The 26,638-nt window shown below is 36.7% G+C and overlaps 1 protein-coding gene across 5 annotated transcripts in view; it reads right to left on the bottom strand.

Moving 5' to 3' along the window:
* Nucleotides 1–26,638, bottom strand: part of UBE4B (ubiquitination factor E4B) — a 188,161-nt gene that overhangs the window by 73,691 nt on the left and 87,832 nt on the right. For 3 of the 5 annotated variants that reach the window (XM_077151361.1, XM_077151362.1, XM_077151358.1), the window contains 4 exons: nt 14,883–15,018; nt 11,275–11,362; nt 9,250–9,394; nt 7,364–7,592 (listed from right to left, as the gene is read on the bottom strand). In XM_077151361.1, coding sequence (XP_077007476.1) covers nt 7,364–7,592; nt 9,250–9,394; nt 11,275–11,362; nt 14,883–15,018 — 598 coding nt within the window. Of the gene's footprint in view, nt 1–5,624; nt 5,805–6,547; nt 6,959–7,363; nt 7,593–9,249; nt 9,395–11,274; nt 11,363–12,639; nt 12,717–14,882; nt 15,019–26,638 lie in introns of those variants that run through there. The other 2 variants (XM_077151364.1, XM_077151363.1) reach the window with 2 other exon arrangements.

A 26,638-nucleotide genomic window follows, 5' to 3' on the forward strand; every position in this document is an offset into this window, starting at 1 on the left:
ACAAGCACCCATGCAGCTATGCCTGGAGCTGAGTGCTTGTTGCACTTGGTCCAAGTCCAATGACAATATTTCTTGCTAAATATGTATGGACCTAAGAAGAAAGACTGACCGGAAACTGAACAGCAAACCTTATGAGGGATGGTGACTTATAAAAACCAGAGGGGCTAAGAACTGCTACCAAGCACTAAATATTTAATCCAAATGGACCAGCATCACTCAAGCAGACTGTTAGGTTAAAGGCAGACTATGCTATTGATGTAATCACACTTTTTAGGCATGAAGTTACAAGGGGCTGACAAAATATCCCTCATCCTCATGACTTCTAGCCTAAATCTCAGAAGCGTTTACCAGCAACTGACAAAAGGACCAGAGCTTAAGGAAACTGTCTGGTTAGAAGAGGATATGAAAACATCTGCTTTCAACACAAAATTTTCCAAAACCTTCAAATGACAAGGCAAAGTGGTACGGTAAAAATAAAGCAAAACAAAAATGTTAGGCTAGGGGTATCCCGACTTATATTCTACTCCTAGTCCTATTATTAGTTGATACTCGACCTTAGGACCTCTATCTCATCTGCAGTGGGGCTTAAATGAAACGATGTGAAAGTGCTTTATATCACATCAACAGGACACAAAGTGAGGCACTATCATGATTCATACCAATCATCTCTGAGACGAAAGTCACAAGGGTTAGGTGTGAAGAAATTAAACAACAGTAAGATCAATCATCAACAGGTCACATACCAAATCTGATGTTTAGCTCGCAAACTAATTGATGTACACAACAGATACGAAGAGATTAATCATGACACAGAAAGAGGTAAGGAATTTTGAAATGAACAGGAAATGGGAAAACATAAACCTAGCAAAAAGCATTGCATTTAGAAGATCAGGAACTTGAGGGAAATGTTCCTGTAGCAGACAAAGGTAAGAAACTAAAAGGACCAAGAGGAATTTAAATATTAACCATATGATATACAGATAGACAGACAGACAGACAAGCAATTTATCTGATATACAAATACCTAACTAACCTTGGAAATTTTGGAAAAATATACATTACTGACCCAGAGTAAAACTGTGGTATCAGAAGTATTTCAGCAGAGGATAAAAATAATGCCAGTTTTAAATCCAAGGCTTTTAGCCCAGAGTCTAGTGAAGTTGAATTTCTATAACCTACAATATGGGTATGATAAAACGAAAGGGAACTACAAGGCAGGCAATCCCTGCTGACTGAGCATGTACCTGAGACACCCAAAAAGTGTCCAAGAGAAGCCCTTGAGAAAGAGTAGCAGGCAAGCATGGAAACTCTCAAAAAGCAAGAACAATTTATTCTTGCTTTAACATCATTTAACATTTTAAGTGCACTTCAACTGTTGTTTACTGGTCTGACAATAGAAAAGTAGGTACTATATTAAAGCACAGGAAAAGCATAAATAAAAACAAAACAGAAAAAACAATCAAGTATACAAAGTGCAGTGAATCCACAAAAGTAGAAAGGAGAGTATGTTTACTACACTTTCCAAAACTGAACTTTACTATTTTGGGGCTGTATCTATACAGTTAATGGTAAATTTCTTTTGAGAGCAGCTCTCTCAGAAGACAATAAAAGTAGTCTTCCTTATGTTTAAAATGAAAATGTAAAACTATGCATTTCTTTGATGGTAAGCTCAGCATTTCTCACATTTTTACATTTCTGAAATGAAAAGCATCTTGCATTTGATGGCACTAGGTCCTTGCCAGCTGCAGGCAGGTAGTCTTAGGCAGTCTGCAAAGCCAGCAGGTAGATGATTATGTGAGCTAATCATGCTTAGGTGGTGACTGCTATGCCATTGCCTCTGAAAGTGTGTTCCATTCTTAGCAACACATTTAAATTTTATGTTTTTTTTTTAAATTGTAAAATATAACACGTATAACACAAAGAAAAAAAAGAAAAAGCAGTAATTTTCAAAGTACACTTCAACAAGTAGTCACAGAACAGATTTCAGAGTTTGTCACGGGCTACCATTACACTATTTCAGATTTTCCCTCTAGCTGCTCTAAAATACTGGAGGCTACAAAGAATATCAATACAGTGAGATTCAGCAGTCATACTTGTTTGTTAAATCCTACTTTCTCTGTTATAACTCCTCCTTCTCTTTGACCCTTCTCCCAATCTGTAGGGATCTTTAAGCAGTGCCTGTTCTGACATTTTCATGTTGAGAAGAGGTGTCAACACTAAAGAATAGGGGGATGTAAATAGTTGATAATCTAGGAGAGGCTGGTTTTTCCAGGTTTCAGGATTTATCTGGCCTAGGAGCACTCTGGAAATTATAGGTTTCAGAAAAGCAAATTTAGTGCATGAAACTTTTATAAGTCTCAGTTCAAGCTCTAGGTGTTCTTAAGAGTTAACAGGAGTGATGTTGGTTGGGATTTAGCAAATCATGGCAATTAGCACTATCTAACTGAAGCTTGCATAAGAGTAGCCTCCAGAATAGTCTCTCAATTTTATTTAATCTCTCTTAGCTACTGATGTCTTATTTTATTATACTTCTTTTCCCCCTTTTGGTCAATAAGGAATTGTTAATCCCATGGTACCAGGGCCAGACTCATCCCTGGGAGTTATGTTCCACGTTGTCAGAAAGACTTTCTCCTTTGAATGTCATGGCCCACGTAGGGGGGTATGATTTCACTTAATTTTAACTTAACTTTGAACCCCTCACTGTCACTTGAAATGTCATCACAGATATTTCACAGAGACATGAAAAGTGACAATGTAAGTAGAGGTGCTTCCCTGGTGCCAGGCAGTGCAATGAAAGGCACTCCAAATATATTGCAGAAATGTCAGCACTGAAAGAGCTATTGGTGTATCTTGAAGAGCAAAGTCAGGCACTCAAGAACACTTCCAGCTGACTTTCAAGAGAAGAGAGGAAAAAGGAAACAAAAGTTCAACCAAAGAAAAAATACAGAGCAAACCCCAGGATTCATCAATATATTTGAAAATGATGTGATCACTCCAAAAGGAGCTAAAGCAACCTGTGATCCTAAGTATGAAAGCGCCCAGTCTCACCAGTGCTATCCTGAGTGTCAATGGCTAAAGGCAGTACACCAGGATCTTCAGATTCAAGGTGAAAGGGCCAACTCAAATCTTGAATGTGACCCCCAAGTAGTGATGACTAGCACAAGAGAAGGAGGCAGTGAATATCAGAGTTTTTCACCATTTTTAAATTTTCCTGTTCTCTATTTGCATAGGCTCATGTCTGTCAAGATTTGACTGCCTTCCCTCAAATGTCTAGACAGTTAAAAAGACAAAAAACAAAAATTTCTTCTCAACTTCCTAGGAAACAACTGGAAACACTTTCCTGAGAATGACTGCAATAGAATCTTTATCACAAGATAAATATTTCACTTTGCTCATTTCCACTACTGCAAGAAGTATTTCTTATCATTCATACAGCTCTTTTCTCAGAGGACAACAAAACATTAAAGAAGGAATTTTTACTTTCCCTCAATTAACTCTTATCACCACCACTATAATAATTAACATATAAACATATGTCCCAATTCCTTCCAAAAAGATTTGCAATGTATCAACTTCACTGGGCAAAGGGAAGTAAAGATACATACCACTCTTGTAGAGCTTTTCTTCTGCAACTTTCAATTTACAAGGCAAGAAGTAGGTGTTAAAACTGCTTACTTCAGACTCAACAAAATTCTGGGAAGGTCAATTAGAACAGGAAAAGAAGCTGCCAATTAGCTCAAATTAACAAGGTTTGTGATGGCCTCTTCTTGGTTCTGATCCAACTTGGCTTCGGGAGTTCCTCTATTTGTTCAATCAGTTATATGTTATATATTTTTATCTGCCCTTTTACATTCTTTTTGCTATCTAATCAGACTTTACGAATTGCCAAGATCTGGACAGATCAGATTTCATTCTAATAGCCTGCAAAGGGCATGCTGACTGATAAGAATGCAATTTTGTAATTAAGGAGCAAAATGCTGTCACTTCCACACCAACGAACACATAGATGTCTAGATTCTAGAAAGGGAAATAATTAGTAAGGAACAAAGATAAACACAAAGCCTAAGGGGCAAAAATGGAAAAGCCAGAGGCAGCACAGCACAGTGGTACAGAACAGGAGTTCTTACCAGCTGTGTGACTTGAACCTCCTTGTACACCAGTCTCCTAGCAGCACCTAGCAGGGGTGCTACTGTGCGGGTTAAATGAGATAATGTCTGCAGATACAGCTTCTTGCACATAGTGCTCAATAAATACTTGTAGGTATTACACAATAAGTAAGTTTCATTTCTTCCCTGAGATACAGAATCATTTAGACCTCAGGCAAGGTCAGGATTAGGAAGTCTACAAAGAGAAGAGTTAGTAAAAGCAGTCCATTTATCTGATATATTTGTTAGAGAAAGTGAGAATTAAACAGGCCAGGAAAGACAGAGCATTTCTCCCACAGATAATCTGCAGTAGAACAGATAACAAAGCATATTAACTATGTATGGAAATTATTTCCTAATAGGGATATATCCTGCTGTAGTACCATAATCATGCAATAGGATATTGTCTTTTGGGAAATTTACTTGAGAAACTGTGATATAATATTCAACGTAATATAAACATCCACCTTCCTAAGACAATGTTCGTTGCTGCATCAGCATTCTTCTCTCTCTTTATAGGCTCTTAAGGATTTTTCTGAACACTGTCAAATTTAATAAAGTGTACCTAACTCCTACTGCAGTCTCTATTTATAGTCTGGAGTTATTTTTGAACAGTGCTCAGCACAAATACCAACTTGGTCCAGAAGAAACTTCAATTTAAGAGCAAAATTGTAAGACAATGAGTCAGAGTTAGAGAGAAGGTGCTATTATATGTTCTGCTCAAAGTCACCTAAAAAACCTAAGGAGTCTTTTTCACTAGGTTTTCGGAGGTGAACATTCAATTCAAGAATTAAGTTTTAGCCTCTACTACCACTCCAAAGGTCATCTAATCAGATTAGGTGAGTCTTCGTTAAGGTCAAGGAGGGACTTGGCTAAATCTATGGTTGGAAGTGAAAGCAGAATCGTAGTTATGTCAGACAGCATGGCCCCATATGATCTTCAACACATTGCCTAGCCTGAACTTGAGAGAAGAGGGGAAACACACACACACACACACACACACACACACATTCACACACTAACATAACAAGTCCCAGCCCCCAACCATTCCTAAATAGCAGCAATCCATGCAACTGTACTTAAGAAAACACGACTCATGGGGTACATGTTTCTCACATTTGATAGCTCACATAAACACTCTCACAATAGATAAATGAAGGGGCCCTCATTTTAAATCTTAGGGTGGATGAACTTAACAACGAATGGCCCTTAATCTCTCATTCATGTTTTTGGCAACTGGTTATATCTAAGTTTTCTCCTAAAGTTACCAAGAAATATCTATGAGAATTTCCCTATGGGCCACTTTATCTCTAGGGCCAAACACATGAAGACATGCATGTGTCTCACATCTTGACTTTCTAGCCTACCTCACTTGGAGCTATCCTGCTTGGATTCAAAGCCACCCCTACTTAGGGTTATAAAAGTAAGTTCCTAAGCACCTACTGCACATGCAGGGGTAAGACTCCATTTCTCTGATACCTGGACCCAAACTGGACACAAGAAAAATCATCACCACCACCACCACCTTCATCATCATCATCATCATCATCATCATCATCATCATCATCACCATCACCATCATCTTCTTCTTCATCTTCGTCATCACTACTGTCCCCAGAGAGTGCGAGGAAGAGGAAGGAGAAAGGATTGTCGTACATACTACCACAACAAAAGCAAAAAAGGTTATCAGGGAACAAAGGAAAATAAGAGGGGTGGAAGCTTTTGCAACAGTTGACCTTTTAAATAAATTTTACACTCAACATTATGTCTAGTGACATGCAAAGGGAAACATCTCACCTAAATTACAGAAATATGTAGGTAACATTTGAGAGAAAGGGACACTGGATGAATGGAATTCTGCTACTGCTTCTTCTAAGAGGCTGAAATTTACATGCAGCCCAAAATCAGAAGTATTGAGGCATGAACACTGCCCCAGGCCAAGTCCCCAGAGATACTGGATACAGGACCAGATCTACTCTCATGACCCCTTCGTATAACTGCATTTCAACTACAATGGTACAGCAAAAGTCAATCCAAAGCAGTCCCATGAATTCTAGCTCTCAACACAACATTGACTATATTCTCTGAAATTCATCTGCAATGAACTAGATTTCAAAAATGAATTGATTCATTTTTCTACCGAAGGAAGGAAGAGTGAGGGTGGTGGAAGGAAAGAAAGGGACTAGCAACACAGCAACCCATACTTTCTGATGTATGTAAGCCTGGCAGAAGCATGGACTTGGGTTGCGTCCCTACCAAACTAGTTAGCCACACGGATTAATAAACCAGAACAGAAAAAACATGTAACTAAGGTCAGTGTCACACTGCAGTCCTTCCAAATCATGTTAATCTCCTTTCCCTGAACTGCAAACATGCACACAACTCTACTGCTGAATAAATACCTAGGAGAAATCCTTAAGGAAGATGGGCGTCTGCTCACGGCACTGGGGGAGGCGGACAGTAAAGGTGGACCCCTGGTGGTGGGTCTCTGTCTGGAAGAGTTGGCAGGCACTGCTTGAGGGCTACTAGCGAGGGCAGGCACTCTTGGAGTGCTAGACAAAATGGAGATGCCTGAGGAACGAGGGCTAGGAGAGGGTGAAGACCCCCAGGGGTGGGTGACAGTGTAGGGGCGATACCGTGGCGATGAGGGCTGGCTTCCTGTAGCACTTCCAGAAGCTGTGCTATGAGGACTGAGGGAAATAGAAGGCACAACCATCTGGCTGGCTGCCCTAGAAGGTGAGGCAAAGGAGGGACTCATCACTGGCACAGGGACCCAGAAACTGGTGCTGGGAGCTGGACTAGTTCCATAGAGGCTAAATTAGTTGAGAGAAGGAGGAAAGAAGAGAAAAATCAAAGAACCTGAGATAAGTAACTAAAACGGAAAACATTGCACTTTCAAGAAATAGTATAATTACATTTCATATCTCTAAGATTTCAAGTATACAGATCCATGAGACACGCACCTAGATAATTATAATCCAGTTGTTGTACTGATCTAGAGATTACACTTATGATATGATAAAGCTCTCTTTTCCAAAGAATAATGTACTATATATGACTATTTGTTTGTAAAATTTAAGTTAACAATAGCCTGATCATGGAAAGCCAAAAGAAACCAATATGGGAAAGATAACACTAATTTTTCAATAATTAAGTCCATTCCCCCAAATATGATACTTAATCTGTCAATTAGGTAGGTAAAGAGAACCCACACTGACCTAGACAAAGAGCTGGCACCAAAGGAACCCACGTTGCAGAACATGGGGCTTGTTCCTGGATTGGAGCCAGTATTTAGCATGAGGTTTCTGTCTGGTGACCGAGCTGCTGCTGCAATTGGCTGTGATGTAGCTGTCAGACTGGCAAATGGATTTTCATCTCTGGTCTGAGTAGACATCATTAGCACTTCCATTAAAATCTGGCTAATCAAATCCTTAAAGTCAGAAAACACTGTTGGAAAGTCAGAATAAACAACAGGTTACACAAGGTTCTTCCAATACATGGTCCTCGAATACATCAAATTGAACTAATAAGGTTTGATGTGGTACCCCACAATGGATTCCGGAACAGAAAAATAATAGTGGAAAAACTGATGAAATCCAAATAAAGTCTGGAGTTAAGTTAACAGTAACGTGTCAATGTAAATTTCTTGGTTTTGACAGATGTACCACAGTTATGTAAGATGTTAACATTTGGGGAAACTGAGAGAAGTATGCATGGGAACTCTGCGTGCTGTTTTCAAAACTTTACTGTAAATCTAAAATTATTCCAAAATAAAATGATTACTTTTGAAAAAAAAAAACTATAGTGTGGTCAATGAGCGTCACTGCAGATATAAATTAACTGATAAGAAGAAGCTCTTCCCAACAATGGAGGTTAGTTTATCACACTAAAAATGAAACTGAGTTATTAGTTCTCAATCTATATATGTCTCAGATACAGTAAAACCATTAAGTCCAAACGGACCCTTATGAATGACCCCAATATTTAGTCACCAACTGGCCTTCTGGAACAGACTGCACATTCCACCTGCCTTTTTATTCTTATTCTTCACAGCTCCTAAGTGATTTATTATGGGTCTTTCAATATATCTTAAGTATCACTAAGTAAATAAATGTTCTAACCCATGTAAATCTTATTCGATTTGGTTATTAAGAATTACCACTTACATACGTGTAAGAAAGATTTGAGAACCTTAAGATTTACAATAAGAATAAAAAGTGGCAGGGTATTAAAACCCATGGTTGCTAAGTTCATCTCTACAACTAGAGTTAATAAAAAGAAGACCTCAGTAAAATCAGAAACAAACTATCTTCTGGGAATATGCATGATTTTTTGTTTTTGTCCTTGAAGATAGGCACTATACAAAAAGGAAAGGTGACCTCCTTGATATTCTTCATTCATTTAAAAATGTATGTACTGAGGGATTATTATGTGCAAGCACCCTTCTAGGAATACATTAGTGATTTAAAAAGACAAAAATCTCTGCTATCAGGTATTTTATATCTAGAGATATGCCCAAGGACTACTCCTAACTCTCGACCTCTTCTCTATTTCAAATGACTACTGTAAAGAAAAATGATAGGGTCCCATAATTCTGGTATTTTGTTGAGAGTTTTATTATTCTGTTATAAGTGTGGCTTAATAGACAGCTTCTTAAAATAAATCTTGGAAACAGCAAAGTATCATGATGTTCTATCTCACTAACCAGTTTTAATCCATAGATTTACTCTGCTGTCTTCAAAGGCCTGTTAAGCACTTAAAGCAGGTACAGATTACACAGACCGCCCCTCTCAGGCTCTCCAGAGCAACTAACACTCTTTCTAGGCACTTCGTTATTGCAGAAGGAAAAGACATGTTTTGAGACAATCAGGCCATTAACTTATGTTTGTTTTCTTTTGAAGAAATCATGAAAGTAAAAACTACTTTATGATTAAGATCAATGGGAAAGGTAGAAAGCAGCCAAACAGCAGTGTCCTCACCAAGAAGTACCCCTGCAATTAAAAATAAAATCCCAAAAGCAAGGAAGGGCAAATATAGATAACAGAATGACAAAAAATCTTACATCTTAAGTAATCTGATATAAGACTGCTAAACTAGATCTTACCTTCTTTTGGGTTTTGCTTAAATTGTGCAGAAAGAGAAGAAAGAAAGATGACATCTCTGTCCCGGTCCTTCCAGGAGACACGAAAGATCTTACAGACCAGCTGTAAGGCCTGTTCTTCAGACACCTCAGAACCCGATGACGGCTCCTTGTGAAGAAGATTTGGGAGTTAATTTCAAGCAGCTATGACTTAGACACTTCAACAGAAATACTTTATTCTAATTTAATATATTTATTAACAAGGATACTTTTTAAATGCATAAAACCATTAACTGATTTTAGAAAAACTAAATTTGCTACTATGACTTCAAAGTTATAACATCTGGTCTCACGTGCTTAGGATATAACCTATAAGTTGGACAGAGCAAGAACATTATAAAGTTGTGGGAGAAGAGCACTAAAGGATGTACGTAGATACTATTTACTGACTTTTTTCAACTCCTAAGGACTAGGTTAACATCCTAGGTACAAAATCAATTTTCCTCCAAGAGTTTTCCCTGAACTTAATGTTTCTCACTACTTTTAACCACAGATAACACATCACATATGAACAAATTGTGTAAACTTTAAAGAACTATACAAAAAGAAAAACATAAGACCACTGGGAAGTTACAATCAAACTTCTCATAATCATCAATATGCCTTGCTAAAGAATTCCTAAAAATTTACTGAGCAGAGGGTGACAAACAAAAAAAAAATCCCTTTTTCTCCAGGATTATCAATTAGCTATGTTCCTCTAACCTTTGGTGTTGATACCCCTTCTCAGCATGAAGGAGTCAGAACGGGATTGCCCAGAGATCTCTATAGATTTGGAGAGGGATCAAAGAAGAATGAGGATGTATAACAGAGAGAATGGGATTTGGAAGACGAGTAAGGCTGCTGAATCACTATATTGATATTTCCTCTAGCTTCCAGTGTTGGTGAGCAGCTGGAAGGAGGAATATGAGATGGTGGAATAGACCATGACAAAATCTGGGATCTCATTCATAACTATTTCTTGAAGTGTGTTTGAAAATTATTGTTGTTTTTTTTCCTGCTTTGTATATATGTTATATTTTATAATAAAACAAGCATTAAAAATGTGAACAAAAAATCCCTTTTCTAAAGATAGGGGAACTATGCTCAGATGACAAAATACAAAGGCCTCATGTTTTCAAAAAGCTTTCCACTTGCTATTAGATTCTACATATTCTTGCTTCAATTCCCAAATATTTTCTTCAGAACACTATCAAAGAATTGATGATTCACTTGCTTAAGCAAAAGACTAAAAGAAAAAGTTTCTAATTACTTCTAAATTAATTCCTATTACAAATTAAATGTACTGATTAAAAACATAGACCTGAAATAACAGAAGGATTTTATCAGATAAAAGATTTGAATTATGCTTCCATTAATAAGGGCATACAAGGCTACCTGTGCATGGTCTATTTCATGTGTCACCTTGGTTAGGTTATAGTGTTTGGTTGTGGTCAAGCAAGCTCTGGCCTCATCATTACAGTTAGGGTATTTCCTAGATGAATTTGCATCTATAATCAGTTGATTGCATCTACGGCTGACTGCATCAACAATGAACAAAGAAGAATGCCCTCAACTACATGGAGAGTCTCGTCACACAATCAGCTAAAGATGTTAAAAGCTAGAAATGAGTATTTCAGAAGTCAGTAAGATGAATCCTGCCTCCACTTCAGACAGACAGCTTACCCTGGGGAATTTAACTTCACCTTTTCGAGTTTACACCTTGTGACATGCCCTATGGAATTCAGACTTGACAGCCCCCCATAGTCATGTCAGCCAATTAAATATCTTAAGACATACAATATACATATGTAGGCTGTTGGCTATGTTTCTCCGAAGAACACTAATACATGACTCATTTTTTTCCTGAAAGACCAAAAAAAAAAATCCCTAAAAAGGATTTGCTAATTTGGGGTGGCTCACTCAAACTTGAAAGCAACAAGACATGAAACAGTGGTATTTTTATATTACTTGAACTAAAAAAAGAAAGCAAGGGTTTCATCTCTTACCAACCTTATCACTGAGGCTTCTTTTTTCTCTTCGGTCATTTTCATCAACCTCCATATTTTCAATTCCTGAATCCACATCCACCTGGGACATGCTTTAAGTATAAAAGACAAATAAGTATTTTACCTCTTATAAACCCACACAATCTCATAGCTGCTGATTGAGGGAAAGTTTAGAAATAGTAAAAATCAGGCAGGAAAGCAATATTTTAAAGGTTCATCTTTTGTCATATTACTTTTAAGAACTCTTCATATATAAGGATATAAATATTTTGCCTATTGTATGTTGCAAATATTTTTCCCATGTTGTCATCTTCTTGGGCTCACTTTCCAAAAAATCATTAGAGCTGATTTTCTAGATATATTGTTTTCAAATGATTTAACACTCAACCCAGAGCTTTACTACAACAACTGGTCAAATACAGATATTATTTTTCTCCACATTAAATAAACAATTGTCCCAGCATCATTTACTGAGAAAACTACCCTTTTAACACTAATATGACCTATGTCATAGGCCCAATTTTCATAAATGTGTGGGTCTCTTTCTGGGTACTCATTTCTGTCCATTAGACAATTTGTCTGTCCCTGTGCCAATACTACACTCACTGTTTTAATTACTAAAACTTCAGAAAAAGTCTTGATATCTGCTAGGTCAATACCTCCACCTTGTTCTCTACTTCAAGAACATCTTGGCTATTCTTGGCCCTTTCCTCTTCCACACATACTTAAGACAGCTTTTGGTTTCCTTAAAAAATCCCACTGGGATTTTGATTAGCATTTCATTGACTCTAGAGTTCAATGTGGGAGAAATGACATTATGTTATTGAGCCTCTCAATCCTTGGACATGGTATCTCTCTCCAAGTGTTTAGGCCTTCTTTAAAGTCTTTCAATAAACTTCTACTTCTTTTACTAAATTTATTCTAAGTACCACATATTTTTAAACTGAACTTGCGAATAGTGTCTTTTTTTTAATTATACTCTCTAATTTTTGTTGTTGGTCTACAGAAATATAAATCATTTTAGAAATAGAACCCTTATAAGCAACTTGCATAAGGGTTTGCAATATAGATATCACTTCATCTCCAAATCATAACTGTTTTGTTTCTTCCATTCCAACCCTTACTTTTTGTTTTATTGCACTGGGTAAGACCCCCATGTTGAAAAGAAGCAGAGGCAACAGTCATACTTGTTCTCATTCCTGACTTTTACAGAAAGTGCTTCTAACTTTTCACCACTGAATATATGAGTTGCTATAGTTGCTTGGTAGACATCCTTTATGTTAGTCAGAATAAGTTAGGCTATGCTATGGTAACAGATACACTCTGAAATGTAGAGGCTTAACACTATAAGGGTTTATTTCTTGCTTACGCAAAATCTGGTGGCAGTGAAGCATCCTTACTTCATCTTTAATCTATGCCATCTGCAATACGCAGCCTCCAAGGTCACTGGAGCAAGAGAAGAAAGGGATGGAGGACGAACATCGGCTCAACTGCCTTTGCCCAGAAATGACACATCACCTTTCAATTACAGGCTACTGGCCAAAACTTATCACTTAGCCCCAATCTACCTGCAAGGGAGATTGGCAAATGTAGGGGAGCATATGGAATATTTGTCGAACTCTGATCTGCCATGCTATCAGTCTAAGTATGGTCCTCCTTTTCTAAGATTTTTATCATGGATTGATGCTGACTTTTAATCAAAGTTCTGCAACTGCCAAGGTCTTAAGGCTTTTCTCCTTAACATAAAATGTGGTGAATGATATTAGTAGAGGTTCTAAAATTGCATTCCTGAAATAAATCCAAGTTGATAATGATATGCTATAATACATTATATTATTTTTAAGTAAACTTAGTTGAGATATACATGTAAAAATGTGCAAAGACCATAGGTGTTTGGTGAATTTTCACAAAGTAAACACATCCAAGCAATTAGCACTCAGATCAAGAATTAGAACATTATCAGCACCCCCAAACCCTCTATTTGTGTGCTTTCCCGTTGCTAGTAACCACTATCCTGGCATCTAACCCCATATGTTAGTTGCCCCCCATTTTTTTTAATTCATTACAGAATTTTATTTTTCAATATCTTAAGATTTTTGTAAATATGTTCCTAAGTATAATTACCAAGTCATCAATTCTAGAAAAATTCTCAGCCATCTATCTTTTTTGATAATGGCTTCCAAACGAGTAGAAGAAAAGAATTTATAATATGGGAGAAATACCTCTCCAAGTCTCTCTGCTTTTTCCTTTTGGTATTCCTCCTAGACATATGTTACACTTCTATCCTCTATATCTCTAAACATCTTTCCTATTTTTCATCTCTTTTTGCATGTGTTGTACATTTGGGTAATTCTTCAGATCTATATTTTAGTTCACTAAATCTCTCTTCAGCTATGTCTAATCCACTGTTTTACATTGAGTTTTTAATTATTATTTTTTTCATTTCTAGAAGTTTTTCAAATGTGCTTGGTTAGTTTTATAGTCTCTTGCTCCTTCTTCATGTTTTCAATTTATTTAAACATGCATATTTTGTAACTTATATGTGGTATTTCAAAACCCAGAAGTTTGGGAGAGAATACTTCTGTTGTTACTCATCTGCTAACTCTTGCTCACGGTGGCTTGTTTTTTAGGGTGTTTTGTGATTTTTGACTGTGAGCTCTCTTACTTCTTGAACTCTTTCTACTGAAATTCTCTGAAAACTTGGAAGATAACTATTTGCTTCTGCTAGAGCGCCCAAAGGCACTACAGACCTGGATACACTGTATATGACACCGAAAGTGTAAATCTAAGTCCAAAACCCACATGATGGTCAGAACAGTCATGAAATCCCAAAGTTGACTTGATTTTTAAAAAATACCTCCACCCAGAACAAATGTAATGAGAACACAATTATTTCTACTCTTTCTGGTGGGTTTTTTCCTAGCTGATCTTTTCCCTGAGGATACAGTCTTTCCTGAATTCTGGTTTTATGTAAAGTGATCTCTGATCTGGCTCCTCACTGCCAACCCCACAAAGTGCTCTACACCAGTGCTCTTTAACCTTTTTTCAAATTGCGATTTATAGAGAAAATGATATTTGTCTGGCATGCAGAAATAAACAGAGGGGGTATCTGAGGGCAGAGGAGATAGGTCCAGTGGTTCTGGTTTCCCCAAAAGCTAAGGGAATCAACATCTCATCAATTCTATTCCCTATTCATGGCACATGTGCAGCACAGGGAGACTCTGCTGCAGGCTACCTGATCCTTATGTAGCTCCTGGAGGATCTGGCTTACTGATCTGAACCTCTGTAAACTCTTACATTTCACTGATCAATAGAACTTTGAAGAAATTTTTAGGGACTGATGTATGGTTGTCAACTTTGTGTTTCAAAATATGGACGTTAAAATTTATTTTTAAACTATCTGCACCATTATTTCACAAAAGACATTTTAACACGCAAAAAAGTACAAAGGATACTTCAGAATAAAACAAACACCTTCAAATTTAACAAATGTATCCCTGATTTGCTAAGGCTGGCATGCCTCTTCTAGTGGCATTTGAGACTGCTGGGCTAGGGACTAATGTAAATAGAGCTTTCCCTTAGTAGTTCATTGGAAAACTGGCTTCATTTTACCTTTTCTCACAAGAGACACCATCAATATCCATGCTCTGGGAACGTGAGAGTGACTGAGATTGTGTTTCAAGGCTATTAGAGGGTGAGCTGCTGAGAGAACTGACTCCTTCACTGCTCTGGCTTCGATGGGCTACTCCTAGAAAGAAAATACATGAACAATTAAGTCCCACGTGAAATAACGTTAAAGCTATAAGAACATTAGTAAGAAAGTATACTTTATCGAAGTATTTCATATATAGCCAGCAACAGAACTACACCAAATATGGTCAGATTCACCATTCATATTGTGGTTGCTGAAAACAAGTTAGCTTTCATGACAATGCATAAAAATCATCAAAATGTACCACAAATAAGATACATCAATGAATGGATACAGAGATAGCTACAAAGACAGATGTGTGACAAAGCAAGCACAGCAAAATGTTTATGGTAGAATCTAGATGTTGGGTATATAAGTGTTCACTGCAAAATTCTTTCAACTTTGATATACTTGAAATTTTCATAAAATGTTGAAAAAATGCAAATAGATTCAATTAAGCAATTTCCTACATAAATGAATCCATTTATTGATTGGATATCTTTTCTGAGATAGTCATGATTTGTAGAAAATAAAAAACATGATACAGTCCTTGCCCTCACAGAACCTACAATCTAATGAACTGTAATATCAGTATTGGAACAAATTATTTTTCATAATAATTTCCTCATTAATGCCTTTAAAATAGTTTTTTTCATAGATTTGAAAAATTATTTTAACTCTGTGAATACCTTATTACCAAAAAAAGAGAATGTTTTACCCAGGAATTTGCAAGTATTTTAAGAAATACTATAACAGTCCTCCTGGGTTCTGCCCCACTCGCCCTGTTTCTTGCAGGGATGTCTTACAAACCGATCTTGAATATGCACATGCCTGTCACCTCCATCAGGGCAGCTCCAAGTGTCCACTCTCCTCCTACCAACATGGTGACATCCTCACAGTACCTCCAGTTGCTAAGTAACTGTAGGCAACCACCTCTTGGCTACACCCAGGGAACCAGGAACAGCCAGGTGCCCCAAGGAAAATATGCTGAGTTGCTAGTCTTCATCAAAGGAATGGAGGAAAAGATCAGACCCACTTACCCAGGAAGCAATATTGCAATGGGAAGACTAAAATGAGTCTCAATTCACACTAGAGAGCTGGCTGAAATGGAAAAGAATGCCAGGTCTTAGCTGCCTTGTTACTTTGAAGGATTTCATCTTTGTACAAGACAAAAAGGTACAGTTCATCTCCTTGTTCTGAAGAAAAAAGCACTTGTTTTCAAAATGGTGACAGCTTTTTTTTTCCCTTCCTGTTCCTTCCATGGCTCACTAGGCTCTGAGCCTCCAGACTCTAAGCTGGAGAAAAAAATTGGCAGTATTTGCATTTTAAGTAGTTAGGAAGTATCTAGGGTTTTGTTGTTGTTTTTTTAAAGCATTGATTGAAAAAAAAACACAGAAAATAAGACACTGGTATCTTATTTAATCTCTTCTGAATATATTTATGTTACCCAAATTGTTTTTTGTTCCTTTTCATAAGTTAATACAACTAATTATTCTAAGTATTCCATTTTTAATAAATATTGACAGTACACTTTACTTACTAACCAGTCCCAGCTTATCATGCAGTGTAAATTATGCTTAATATAACTTCATTTTTGCTTCAGCATTTGCATGACTATTAGTACTTTGAAGTCAATTAAAAAGTGCAAAAATTACAAATTCAGAAGATTAACCTATCAAACTTAACGATGACACCTGAAATTTTTCATATGTAGATATATTGATTTCAGCTCTGTTTCCTGTAAATTGATCCAAAACATCAGGAAAAAAATTAAAACTACAGCTTTGTATGCATTTATTACTTGCTATAATAAAGCTTATTGTCATTAACAAAATTATATATATTGTACCTATGCTACAGAAAAGAAAATGAGGTTCTGTAGTTTAAAAACTGTGCAATATAGAAATATAGTACCAAGCTATACTATATGGCTATGGTATATATAACATGTATGTATGTTATACTGTATTTGTAATATTTTTATAAGACAGCAAGGATAGTGGTATAAAAACTTTGAATTCACTCTTTTCTGCAAGTTACATGTGAACTTCACATTCTGGGTGAAATGGGGCAATTTCTCCCCAAGAGAAGTATTACACATACTAGGGTTTCCCAATATTTAAATACCCACATGATTCCACTCTTAAAAAATTCATGCTCTCCTCAACTTTATTTAGAAGTCACTATATATAAAGTATCCTGACTTACAGTAAAAGAAGGCAATAATACAAAATATTATTTTGTTTACAAGTCACACACACACTCATGCTTGTCTTCACACTCTCTTATCCCTAACATGAGAAATCACTGCCAGGAAACCAAGTTTAAATGAATAAGGATTTTTTCCTCCTTCATCTCCAAAAAGGCAGATGTTTAAGAATTAAAAGAGATATAACCTCTGAACCTTTTTTCAGAAGATGAGTAAAATCCTTACATAACAACTTTAAAAAAGTCTCCAAAAAAATATGAATTTCAAACTTTCAAGATGTCATTTTCCCAAACTTTTATACTTAATAAGAGTTTGTTACAGGTAAATTTTATATTCTATATGAGGAGGCCAGAACTTTAAAAGAAATAGGGGTTTTAATTCTGCAAGATTTTCACCTCGGTATTGCAGTATTTTCTGAATGATACTTCCTTTCAGACATAAACCAGACCAAATATCAATTTTAAAACTGTATTGCTGGACCTGGTGGAATATTCCACACACATACAAATGCCTGTTAAATTCTAGTATAAAAAGAAGCACAGAACTGCTGTAAGAGACCATAAAACTTCAAAATAAAAAGCTATTTTTAAAAAGGGAGTGTGACCCCTACACTTTCTTTTCTTTAGCATAGGTACAATATATATAATTTTGTTAATGATGATAAGCTTTATTATAGCAAGTAATAAATGTATACAAAGCTGTAGTTTTAATCTTTTTCCTGATGTTTTGGATCAATTTATAGGAAACAGAACTGAAATCAACATATAATCTTCATATGAAAAATTTCAGGTGTCGTCGTTAGGTTTGATAGGTTACTCTTCTGAATTTGTAACTTTTGCACTTTTTAATTGACTTCAAAGTACTAATAGTCATGCAAATGCTGAAGCAAAAATGAAGTTACTTTAAAATACTCATTACCTAAATACCTCTGAAAATTAAGAGACTGATCAAATCAGAGGTAGGAGTTGTAACAGAGAAGTCAGGATTAAACAAATGATTATCACCTTTTAAGCATTATACAGATATTTCTTTTTACTTTCTAGTGTATTAGAACTGACAGAGGGAAATACCTGAAATTGTTGAATGACAACCCAGTAGCCTTGATCTTTTATAATGACTGTATAACTATACAGCTTTTATCTAGTGGATGAGTGATTGTAAAAACCTTGTGACTGATAGCCCCAGGGCTATGAGAGTAATAAAGACAGGCATGGGGTGAAAAATGTAGAATACAGGGTACCTAGAGATAGAAGCTATAGAAGGCGGGGGTGGGGTGGGGAGGAGGTTACCAGAGTCAAGAGGTTATCCTGGAGGTTATTCTTACACATTACATAGATATCCCTTTTCAGTTTATGGTGTACTGGAGTGGCTAGAGGGAAGTACCTGAAACTGTTGAGCTGTGTTCCATGTCCTTGATTATTGAAGACAACGGTATAACTAAAGAGCTTTTACAGTGTGACTGTATGATTGTGAAAACCTTGTGTCAAATGCTTCTTTTATTTAGGATATGGATGAATTAGTAAAAATTATGGATAAAAAATAAATAATGGGAGGACAAAGGTTAAGATAAATTAGGTAGATGGAAATACTAGCGGTCAATGAGAAGGAGGGGTTAGGGGTATGTTATGTATGAGTTTTTTCTTTTTTCTTTTTATTTTTCTGGAGTGATGCAAATGTTCTTAAAAAAAATGATCATAGTGATAAATACACAACTATGGGACAATATTGTGAGCCACAAGTTGTATACCATGTATGGAATGTTTGTATGATAAGAGTTATCAATAAAAACATTAAAAAAAATCAACTGGCGACTCTGTCTCTTTTTGTGCCTGAGTAGATGGCAGCGCAGCCACCCAAATCAATGCTGTTTATGTCTCGGTAACATTTGTTGGTCACCCATTGCAGAAGCGGTTTTATCAATTGGCGACTCTGCCTCTCTTTGTGCCTGAGAAGATGGCAGTGCAGCCACCCAAATAGATGCTGTTTATGTATCTTGGTAACATTTGTTGGTCACCCGTTGCAAAAGCATTTTTCATAAAACTTGTAAATGATCAAAATATTTCAGATAAGAAAATCAAGAAAAAAATTCCATTTACAATAGCAACCAAATACATTATTTAGGAAGAAATTTAATTAAGGACATGAAACCTAAATTTAATTAAGGACATGAGACCTATACACAGAAAACAACAAAATGTTGCTAAAAGAAATCAAAGGAAACCTAAATAAATGGAAAGACAGGTCATGTTGATGGATTGGAAGACTATAGTTAAGATGTCAATTCTACCAATTAATATGTCAAAATGCAATATCAATTAAAATTCTAACAACTTACTTTACAGAAACAGAATAAACAACAACCAAATTTATTTGGAAAGGCAGGGTGCCCTGAATTGCTAAAAATATCTTGAGAAAGAAAAATGAAGTGGGAGGTCTCATACTGCCTGACTTCAAAGCATATTAAAAAGCTCAAATTCTTCAAAAAAACTGAGGAAATAGGGACACTACCTAACTCATTTTATGAAGCTAACATCACTCTAATGCCAAAACTGGATAAAGACAAAACAAGAAAAGAAAACTACAGACCAATCTCCCTAATGAACATACACACAAAATTTTTTAACAAAATACTAGCAAATCAAATCCAATGCCACATTAAAAGAATTATACATCATGACCAAGTGGGATTCATACCAGGAATGCAAGGGTGCTTCAACACAAAACCAATCAACATAATCCAGCACATTAACAAATAGAAAGGGAAAAATCACTTATATTGATTGATGCTAAAAAAAATTTGACAAAATTCTGCATCCCATCCTGATAAAAACACTTCAAAGGAAATTTTCTTAATTATCATAAAGGGCACATATGAAAAATACATAGCTAGCATCTTACTTAATGGTTAGAAATTGAAAGCATTCCTCCTAAGATTGGGAACAAGAAAAGGATGCCCATTATCACCACTATTATTCAACATTGTATTAGAAGTCCCAGCTGGAGCAATTAGACAGGAGAAAGAAATAAAATGCATCCAAATAAGAAAGGAAGACGTAAAACTTTCAATATTTGCAGATGACATGATCCTATACTTAGAAAACCTTGAGAAATCTACAGCAAAGTTAACTGAGCTAACAAATTCAGCAAAGTGGCAGGATAGAAGATTAATGTACAAAAATCAGTAATGTTTCTATACACAAGCAATGACCTGAGGTGATAATTAAGAAAAAAAAGTCCATTTAAAAGAGTGACCAGAAGAATCAGGTACCTAGGAATAAGCCTAACCAGGGATGTCAAGGACTTATACACAGAAATTTTTTTAAAACTTGCTAGAGGAAATAAAAAATGACCTAAATGGATGGAAAAACATTCCATGCTCAAAGATAGGAAGATTGAATGTCAAGATGTCAATTCTACCAAAATGATCTACAGATTTAATGCATTAGCAATCAAAATCCCAACAACCTACTTTGAAGACCTGGAAAAGCTGGTTATCAAATTTATATGGAAGGGAAAGAGACCCTGAATAGTTAAAGATATCCTAAAAAAGGAGGACGAATTGGGAGAACTATCACTTCCTGACTTTAAAGTAAGTTACAGTGGTGAAAACTAGTGGCACAAAGATAGAAGGAATCACCAGTGGAAGAGAATTGATAGTTCAGAGACTGACCACCAAATTTATTGACATTTGATCTTCAATAAGGCTTCCCAATCCACTGAACTGGGACAAAATAGTCTTTTCAATAAATGGGCATGGGAGAACTGGATTTCGATAGCCAAAAGAATGAAAGAGGACCCCTACCTTACACCCTATACAAAAAGTAATTCAAAATGGATTAAAGACCTAAATGTAAGAGTCAGTACCATATAACTTCTAGAAGAAAATGTAGGGAAACATATTCAAGATCTAGTAGTAGGAGGTAGCTTCTTAAAACTTTATACCTAAAGCACAAGCTGCAAAAGAAAACAATAGACAGATGGGAACTCCTTAAGATCAAGAGCTTCTATGCCTCAAAGGACTTTGTTAAAAAGGCGAAGAAGGGCCACGGTGGTTCAGCAGGCAGGGTTCTAACCTGCCATGCCAGAGACCTGGGTTTGGTTCCTGGTGCCTGCCCATGCAAAAAAAAAAAAAAACAGGTGAAGAAGGAGCCAACTCAACGGGAGAAAATATTTGAAACCACGTATCAGAAAAAGACTTGATATCCTGTCTACATAAAGAAATTATACAGCTCAACAATAAAAGAACAAACAAGCCAATTATAAAATAACTAGAGCTTTCAAAGAGCAAACACAGATGGCTAAAAAGCACATGAAGAGCTGCTCATTTTCACTGCCTATAAGGGAGATAAAAATTAAGATGACCATGAGATTTTACTTCACACCTATATGAATGACTGCTATTAAACAAACAGGAACCTACAAATGTTGGAGAGGATTTGGAGATATTGGAACACTTATTCACTGCTGGTGAGAAGGTATAATGGTTTAGCTGTTGTGGAAGTCAGTTTGGTGATTCCAAGGAATACTAGATACTGAGTTGCCCTATGACTCAGCAATACCAACACTTGGTATATACCCAGAAGAATTGAGGGCAGTTACACAGACAGACATTTGCACACCACTTTTCATAGCAGCACTATTCACAACTACCAAGAGATGGAAACAATCCAAATGCCCATCAACAGACGAGCGGATACACAAAATGTGGTGTATATGTATACACACACACACACAACGGTGAAATATTATACAGCAGTTAGATAAAATGATATTTCAAAACATATGACAACATGGATGAACCTTGAGGATATACTGCTGAGTGAAATAAGTCAGAAACAAAAGGACAGATACTGTACGATTTTGATACTGTGACTCTGGTAAAGCCTCCAATGTTTTAGAACAGCTGGAAAGAAAAATCTGAGATGAGGACTGGTAACCCATGACAAACTCTGGTATCTGTTCTATAGCGGCTTGTTGAAGTGTGCTTTGAAAATTACTGTTTTTACTTTCTTTGCTTTGTGGTATATATGTTATATTTTACACCAAAAAAAGGTAAAAACAAAACAAACTATAGGTAGCTATAGTAATATTAGATAATCCTGAAATAAAAAATTTGGAAATGTTTAGTAACATAGGTCACTACTATAGTAAAACTGGTATTTGTAATAATTCTCTACTTGATACTTTGAGAACATAGACAGTTTTGATAGTTAATCAAATGGTATTTAAGACAGTGTTTAAAATTTAGAATCTAAGAAACTCTGATATCTGTATCTGTAGACTTTTTTCCTTCCTTGCTTTAATTTCTTTTCTTTTTTTTTTATATGCTATATGGCGGGGTCACATTTCATTCTTTTTCCATGTGAGTATCCCATTATTGTAGCACCATTTTTGTTGAATTTTTTTGTTTGTTTTTATTTGTTGGTTTCTTTGTTTGCTTGGGAAGTGCATGGGCTGGGATTCACACCCGGATCTCCCACAGGGCAGGCAGGAATTCTACCACTGAACTACTCTCACACCCCACACTTGCTTTCATTTTAAATTGCTTAAGAAACATATTGTACAAACAGGCTTTACAATAATTATTTAGATACGGATAAACTTACTTAGGTGGTTAAGATTTTCATATGGTAAATGTAAAAATATTTGTATCTTCATGTTTTCCTGAAAATGTTTAGCAACATAGGTCATTACTATAGCAAGACAGACATGTGTAATAACTTTCTACTTGATATACAGTTTTGACAGCTGATCAAATGGTATTCAAGTTAGAGTTTATTACTTAGAATTGAAGAAACTCTGCTATCTCAATTTATAGATTTTTTCCTTGTTGCCTTAATTTTAAATTGGTTTATGACATCTGTTGTGCAAACACTGGTTTTACAATGAATATTTAGATACTTTATTTAAATATGTCTGTGGTTAAGCTAACTAAGATATCCATATTTGGTGGTTTTAAGTGTATAATTTGTTTTCTGAATAAAAATATTTTTTAAAAAACCTGCAGTGTGAAATTTCAGAACACTGGGGCTAAAGCTTCCCAAGAGAGAAAACAGGTCAGATACAAAAGATCAGAAATAAAGACGGCATCTGATTTTCAACCACTTTGGAAGTCAGAAGACAAGGAAATGGACTTCCCTATTTCGGTAATGTGGTAGATTGAACTAATGTAAACCATGTACTACAACCATGTAGAAATGCTTGAACTAATGTAAACCATGTACTACAATCATGTAGAAATGCTATAAAAAATTTAAAGAAATGATTTAAAATATATAGCTTAACTTATAAGAAAGAAAAGGGATATATCCAAGGGACCACAAACAAAGAAGGAAGTCAGAGTGAGAAAAGAGGATAGAATGAGGGGGCCCAACATATACCTAATGGGAGTTCCCAAAGGAGAGAACAGCACCTTCAAAGTAGAGTGAGAGAAAAAGAATAAAGGTACTCAGCACATGTAAATTGCACACATTTCTAAGCAGCAACAGTGGAGGCCAAACCACAATGGAATAAAACCTTCAAAGTGCTCAGGAAAATAACTTGTTGGCTTAGTTTTCAGTTACCAAGTTTTCATTCAGAGTGAGAATAAAGACATTTCACAGATAGAAAAGACTTGAGTTTATTCACCAACCAACCTTCACTGTATTCCAGGAAGAAGGAAACTAAAGCCAGGAGAAAGGAGAGATGCAAGAAAGAATGAAGTGCAAAGATAATGGAAGATATGCGTATAAATGTAAACAAGCACTGATTTCTACAACAGTTATCCTTATTAATTTGCAACTAAAATCCTGACAAATAATAAATGGAAATGAGAGAGGTGTGGTTTGAATGATAGAAAAAAAAAAAAGCTACAGTAGGCAAAAAAGCATAGTAAGGGCATAAAGGTAGGTATACTGACCAGTAGAATCAAACTGAGTGCTCAGAGGTGGACACTCACATCTGTGGTCAATTGATCTTTGATGAGGCTGTCAAATCAACTCCACTGGGACAGTCCAGCCTCTTCAACAAATGTTGCTTGGAGAACTGGATATTCATATACAAACAAATGAAAGAGGAGCCCTATCTCACAACTTATATAAAAATTAACTAAAAATGGATCTAAGACCTAAACATTGGAACTATGACCACAAAATGATTAGAAGAAAATGTAGGAAAACATCTTAGGATCTTGTGCTAGGCAGGAAATTCTTAGATGTTACCCTCAAAGGGCAAGCAATAAAATAAGAACTAGATAATTGAGCTCTCTTCAAAACTGAACCCTTTTATGCTTCAAAGAATTTTGTCAGGGAGATAAGAAGGCAGCCTATACAATGGGAGACCATATTTGGAAAACATATATCAGATAAGGGTTTAATATTCAGTATATATAAAGAGATTCTACAACTCAACAACAAAAAGACAAACAACCTAAGGACTTCCGGAGAAGATGGCGGCTTAGTAAGACGCGTGGATCTTAGTTCCTCCTCCAGAACAGCTACTAGGGGAGTAGAAATGATACAGAACAGCTCCCGGAGCCACGACAGAGATCAAAAAGACAGCGTACCCCATCCTGGAACGGCTGACTGGCTGAGAGAACCCGCTTCAGTGAGATCGCCGAGGGGCACGGGGTTCCCCGGGCGGGGCGGCAAGCGGCCGGATTCCCTCCCTTCCTCCTTCCTGGGCCAGCTGGGACAATTGGAAAGGCGGTCCCCTCAAGCTGCGGTGGCTGGTGCCCCCACCATGCACAGCCCCCCGGACCAACTGAGAGACTTGGATCGGAAATCCCCAGGCCGCGGAGAACGGTGACCGGGGGAGTCCCTTCCAAACATGTGACTCCCCGGTCCGGCTGGGAACGGTGCACTTTCCCGGGCTGCGGCAGCTGGCGCCCTCCCACCACGCTTGGTACCCCGGGCCAACTAGGAAATTCGGACGGGCGCTCTCACAGGCTGCGGCGGCCGGCGACCCTCCCCGCGTTCGGACCCCCAGGCCGGCTGACCCTCTTCCAAGCCGCTTCAGCTGGCGAACCTGCCCCACGGTGAGAGTTTTCCAAAGTTAAAGGACCCACAGAGCCTTTTACTGGTGGGACCCGCAGACAAACGTGTGCAACGAGCGCCACCTACTAGGCAGGATAAGAAAAACAGAACCCAGAGATTTCACAGAAAAATCTTTCAACCGGCTGGGTCCAACACCCAGGGAAATCTGACTAAATGCCCAGACGCCAGCAGAAGATAACGGATCATGCTCAGAAAATTGAAAATATGGCCCAGTCAAAGGAACAAACCAATAGTTCAAATGAGATACAGGAGCTGAGACAACTAATGCTGAATATACGAACAGAAATGGAAAACCTCTTCAAAAACGAAATCGATAAATTCAGGGAGGACATGAAGAAGACATGGGCTGAACAAAAAGAAGAAACAGAAAAACTGAAAAAACAAATCACAGAACTTATGGGAGTGAAGGACAAAGTAGAAAAGATGGAAAAAACAATGGATACCTACAATGATAGATTTAAAGAGACAGAAGATAGAATTAGTGATCTGGAGGATGGAACATCTGAATTCCAAGCCAACTCTGCAGGTGAACTCACTTCCCTCCCCCTACATAGGACATCAATTCCAGGAGTGTAAATCTCCCTGACAACATGGGCCTCAACACCAGGGGATGTCCCTGTCATTGTGGGAGTGAGAAGCATTCTTGACCAAAATGGAGGAGAGAAATAAAAACAAAATGAAGTTTCAGTGTCTGAGGAATTTCAAATAGAGTCGAGAAGTATTTCTGGAGGTTATTCTTATGCAGTACATAGAAATCCCCTTTCAGTTTTTGCTATACTGGAGTAGCTAGAGGAGAATACCTGAAACTGTTAAATTGTAATCCAATAGCTTTGATTCTTGAAGACGACTGAGTAACTACAGAGCTTTTAAGGTGTGACCATGTCATTATGAAAACATATTGACTGACATTCCCTTTATGCAGTATACAGGCAGATTAATAAGAAAAAAAACAAAAATAATCAGGGGACTGTGTATGGGATGTTTTGGTCTTCTTTTTCACTTTTATTTTTACTTTTATTCTAATTTTTATTTTTTTTGGTAATGAAAATGTTCAAAAATCAATTGTGATAATGAATGTACAGCCATATGACAATACGGTGAACCACTGATTGTACAATTTGGATGATAATATGGGTATGTGAATATATAATATATCTCAACAGAAATGCGTTCAAAAATTTTTTTTTAAATCAGATAATTGGAGGATAGACAGTGCTGTAAGATCCACTTATGAGATAGGGATCTCCTGATTATTGAAGGTAAAATTGCCTGAAGAAGCATGATATTTCTATGAATCACATTTCCTGGCAGGTGATGTAAGAAGACTGTGCCACATTTGATTATATACTGTGTATGGATGAAAGCAATCTGAGAGATATGAATAGAAAAGGTAGTGAAGTTAAAAACTGCAAAGCAAAAATTGAACTAGTTGGGA

This window comes from Tamandua tetradactyla, chromosome 2, assembly GCF_023851605.1.
Source record: "Tamandua tetradactyla isolate mTamTet1 chromosome 2, mTamTet1.pri, whole genome shotgun sequence".
NCBI classification, from domain to species: Eukaryota; Metazoa; Chordata; class Mammalia; order Pilosa; family Myrmecophagidae; genus Tamandua; species Tamandua tetradactyla.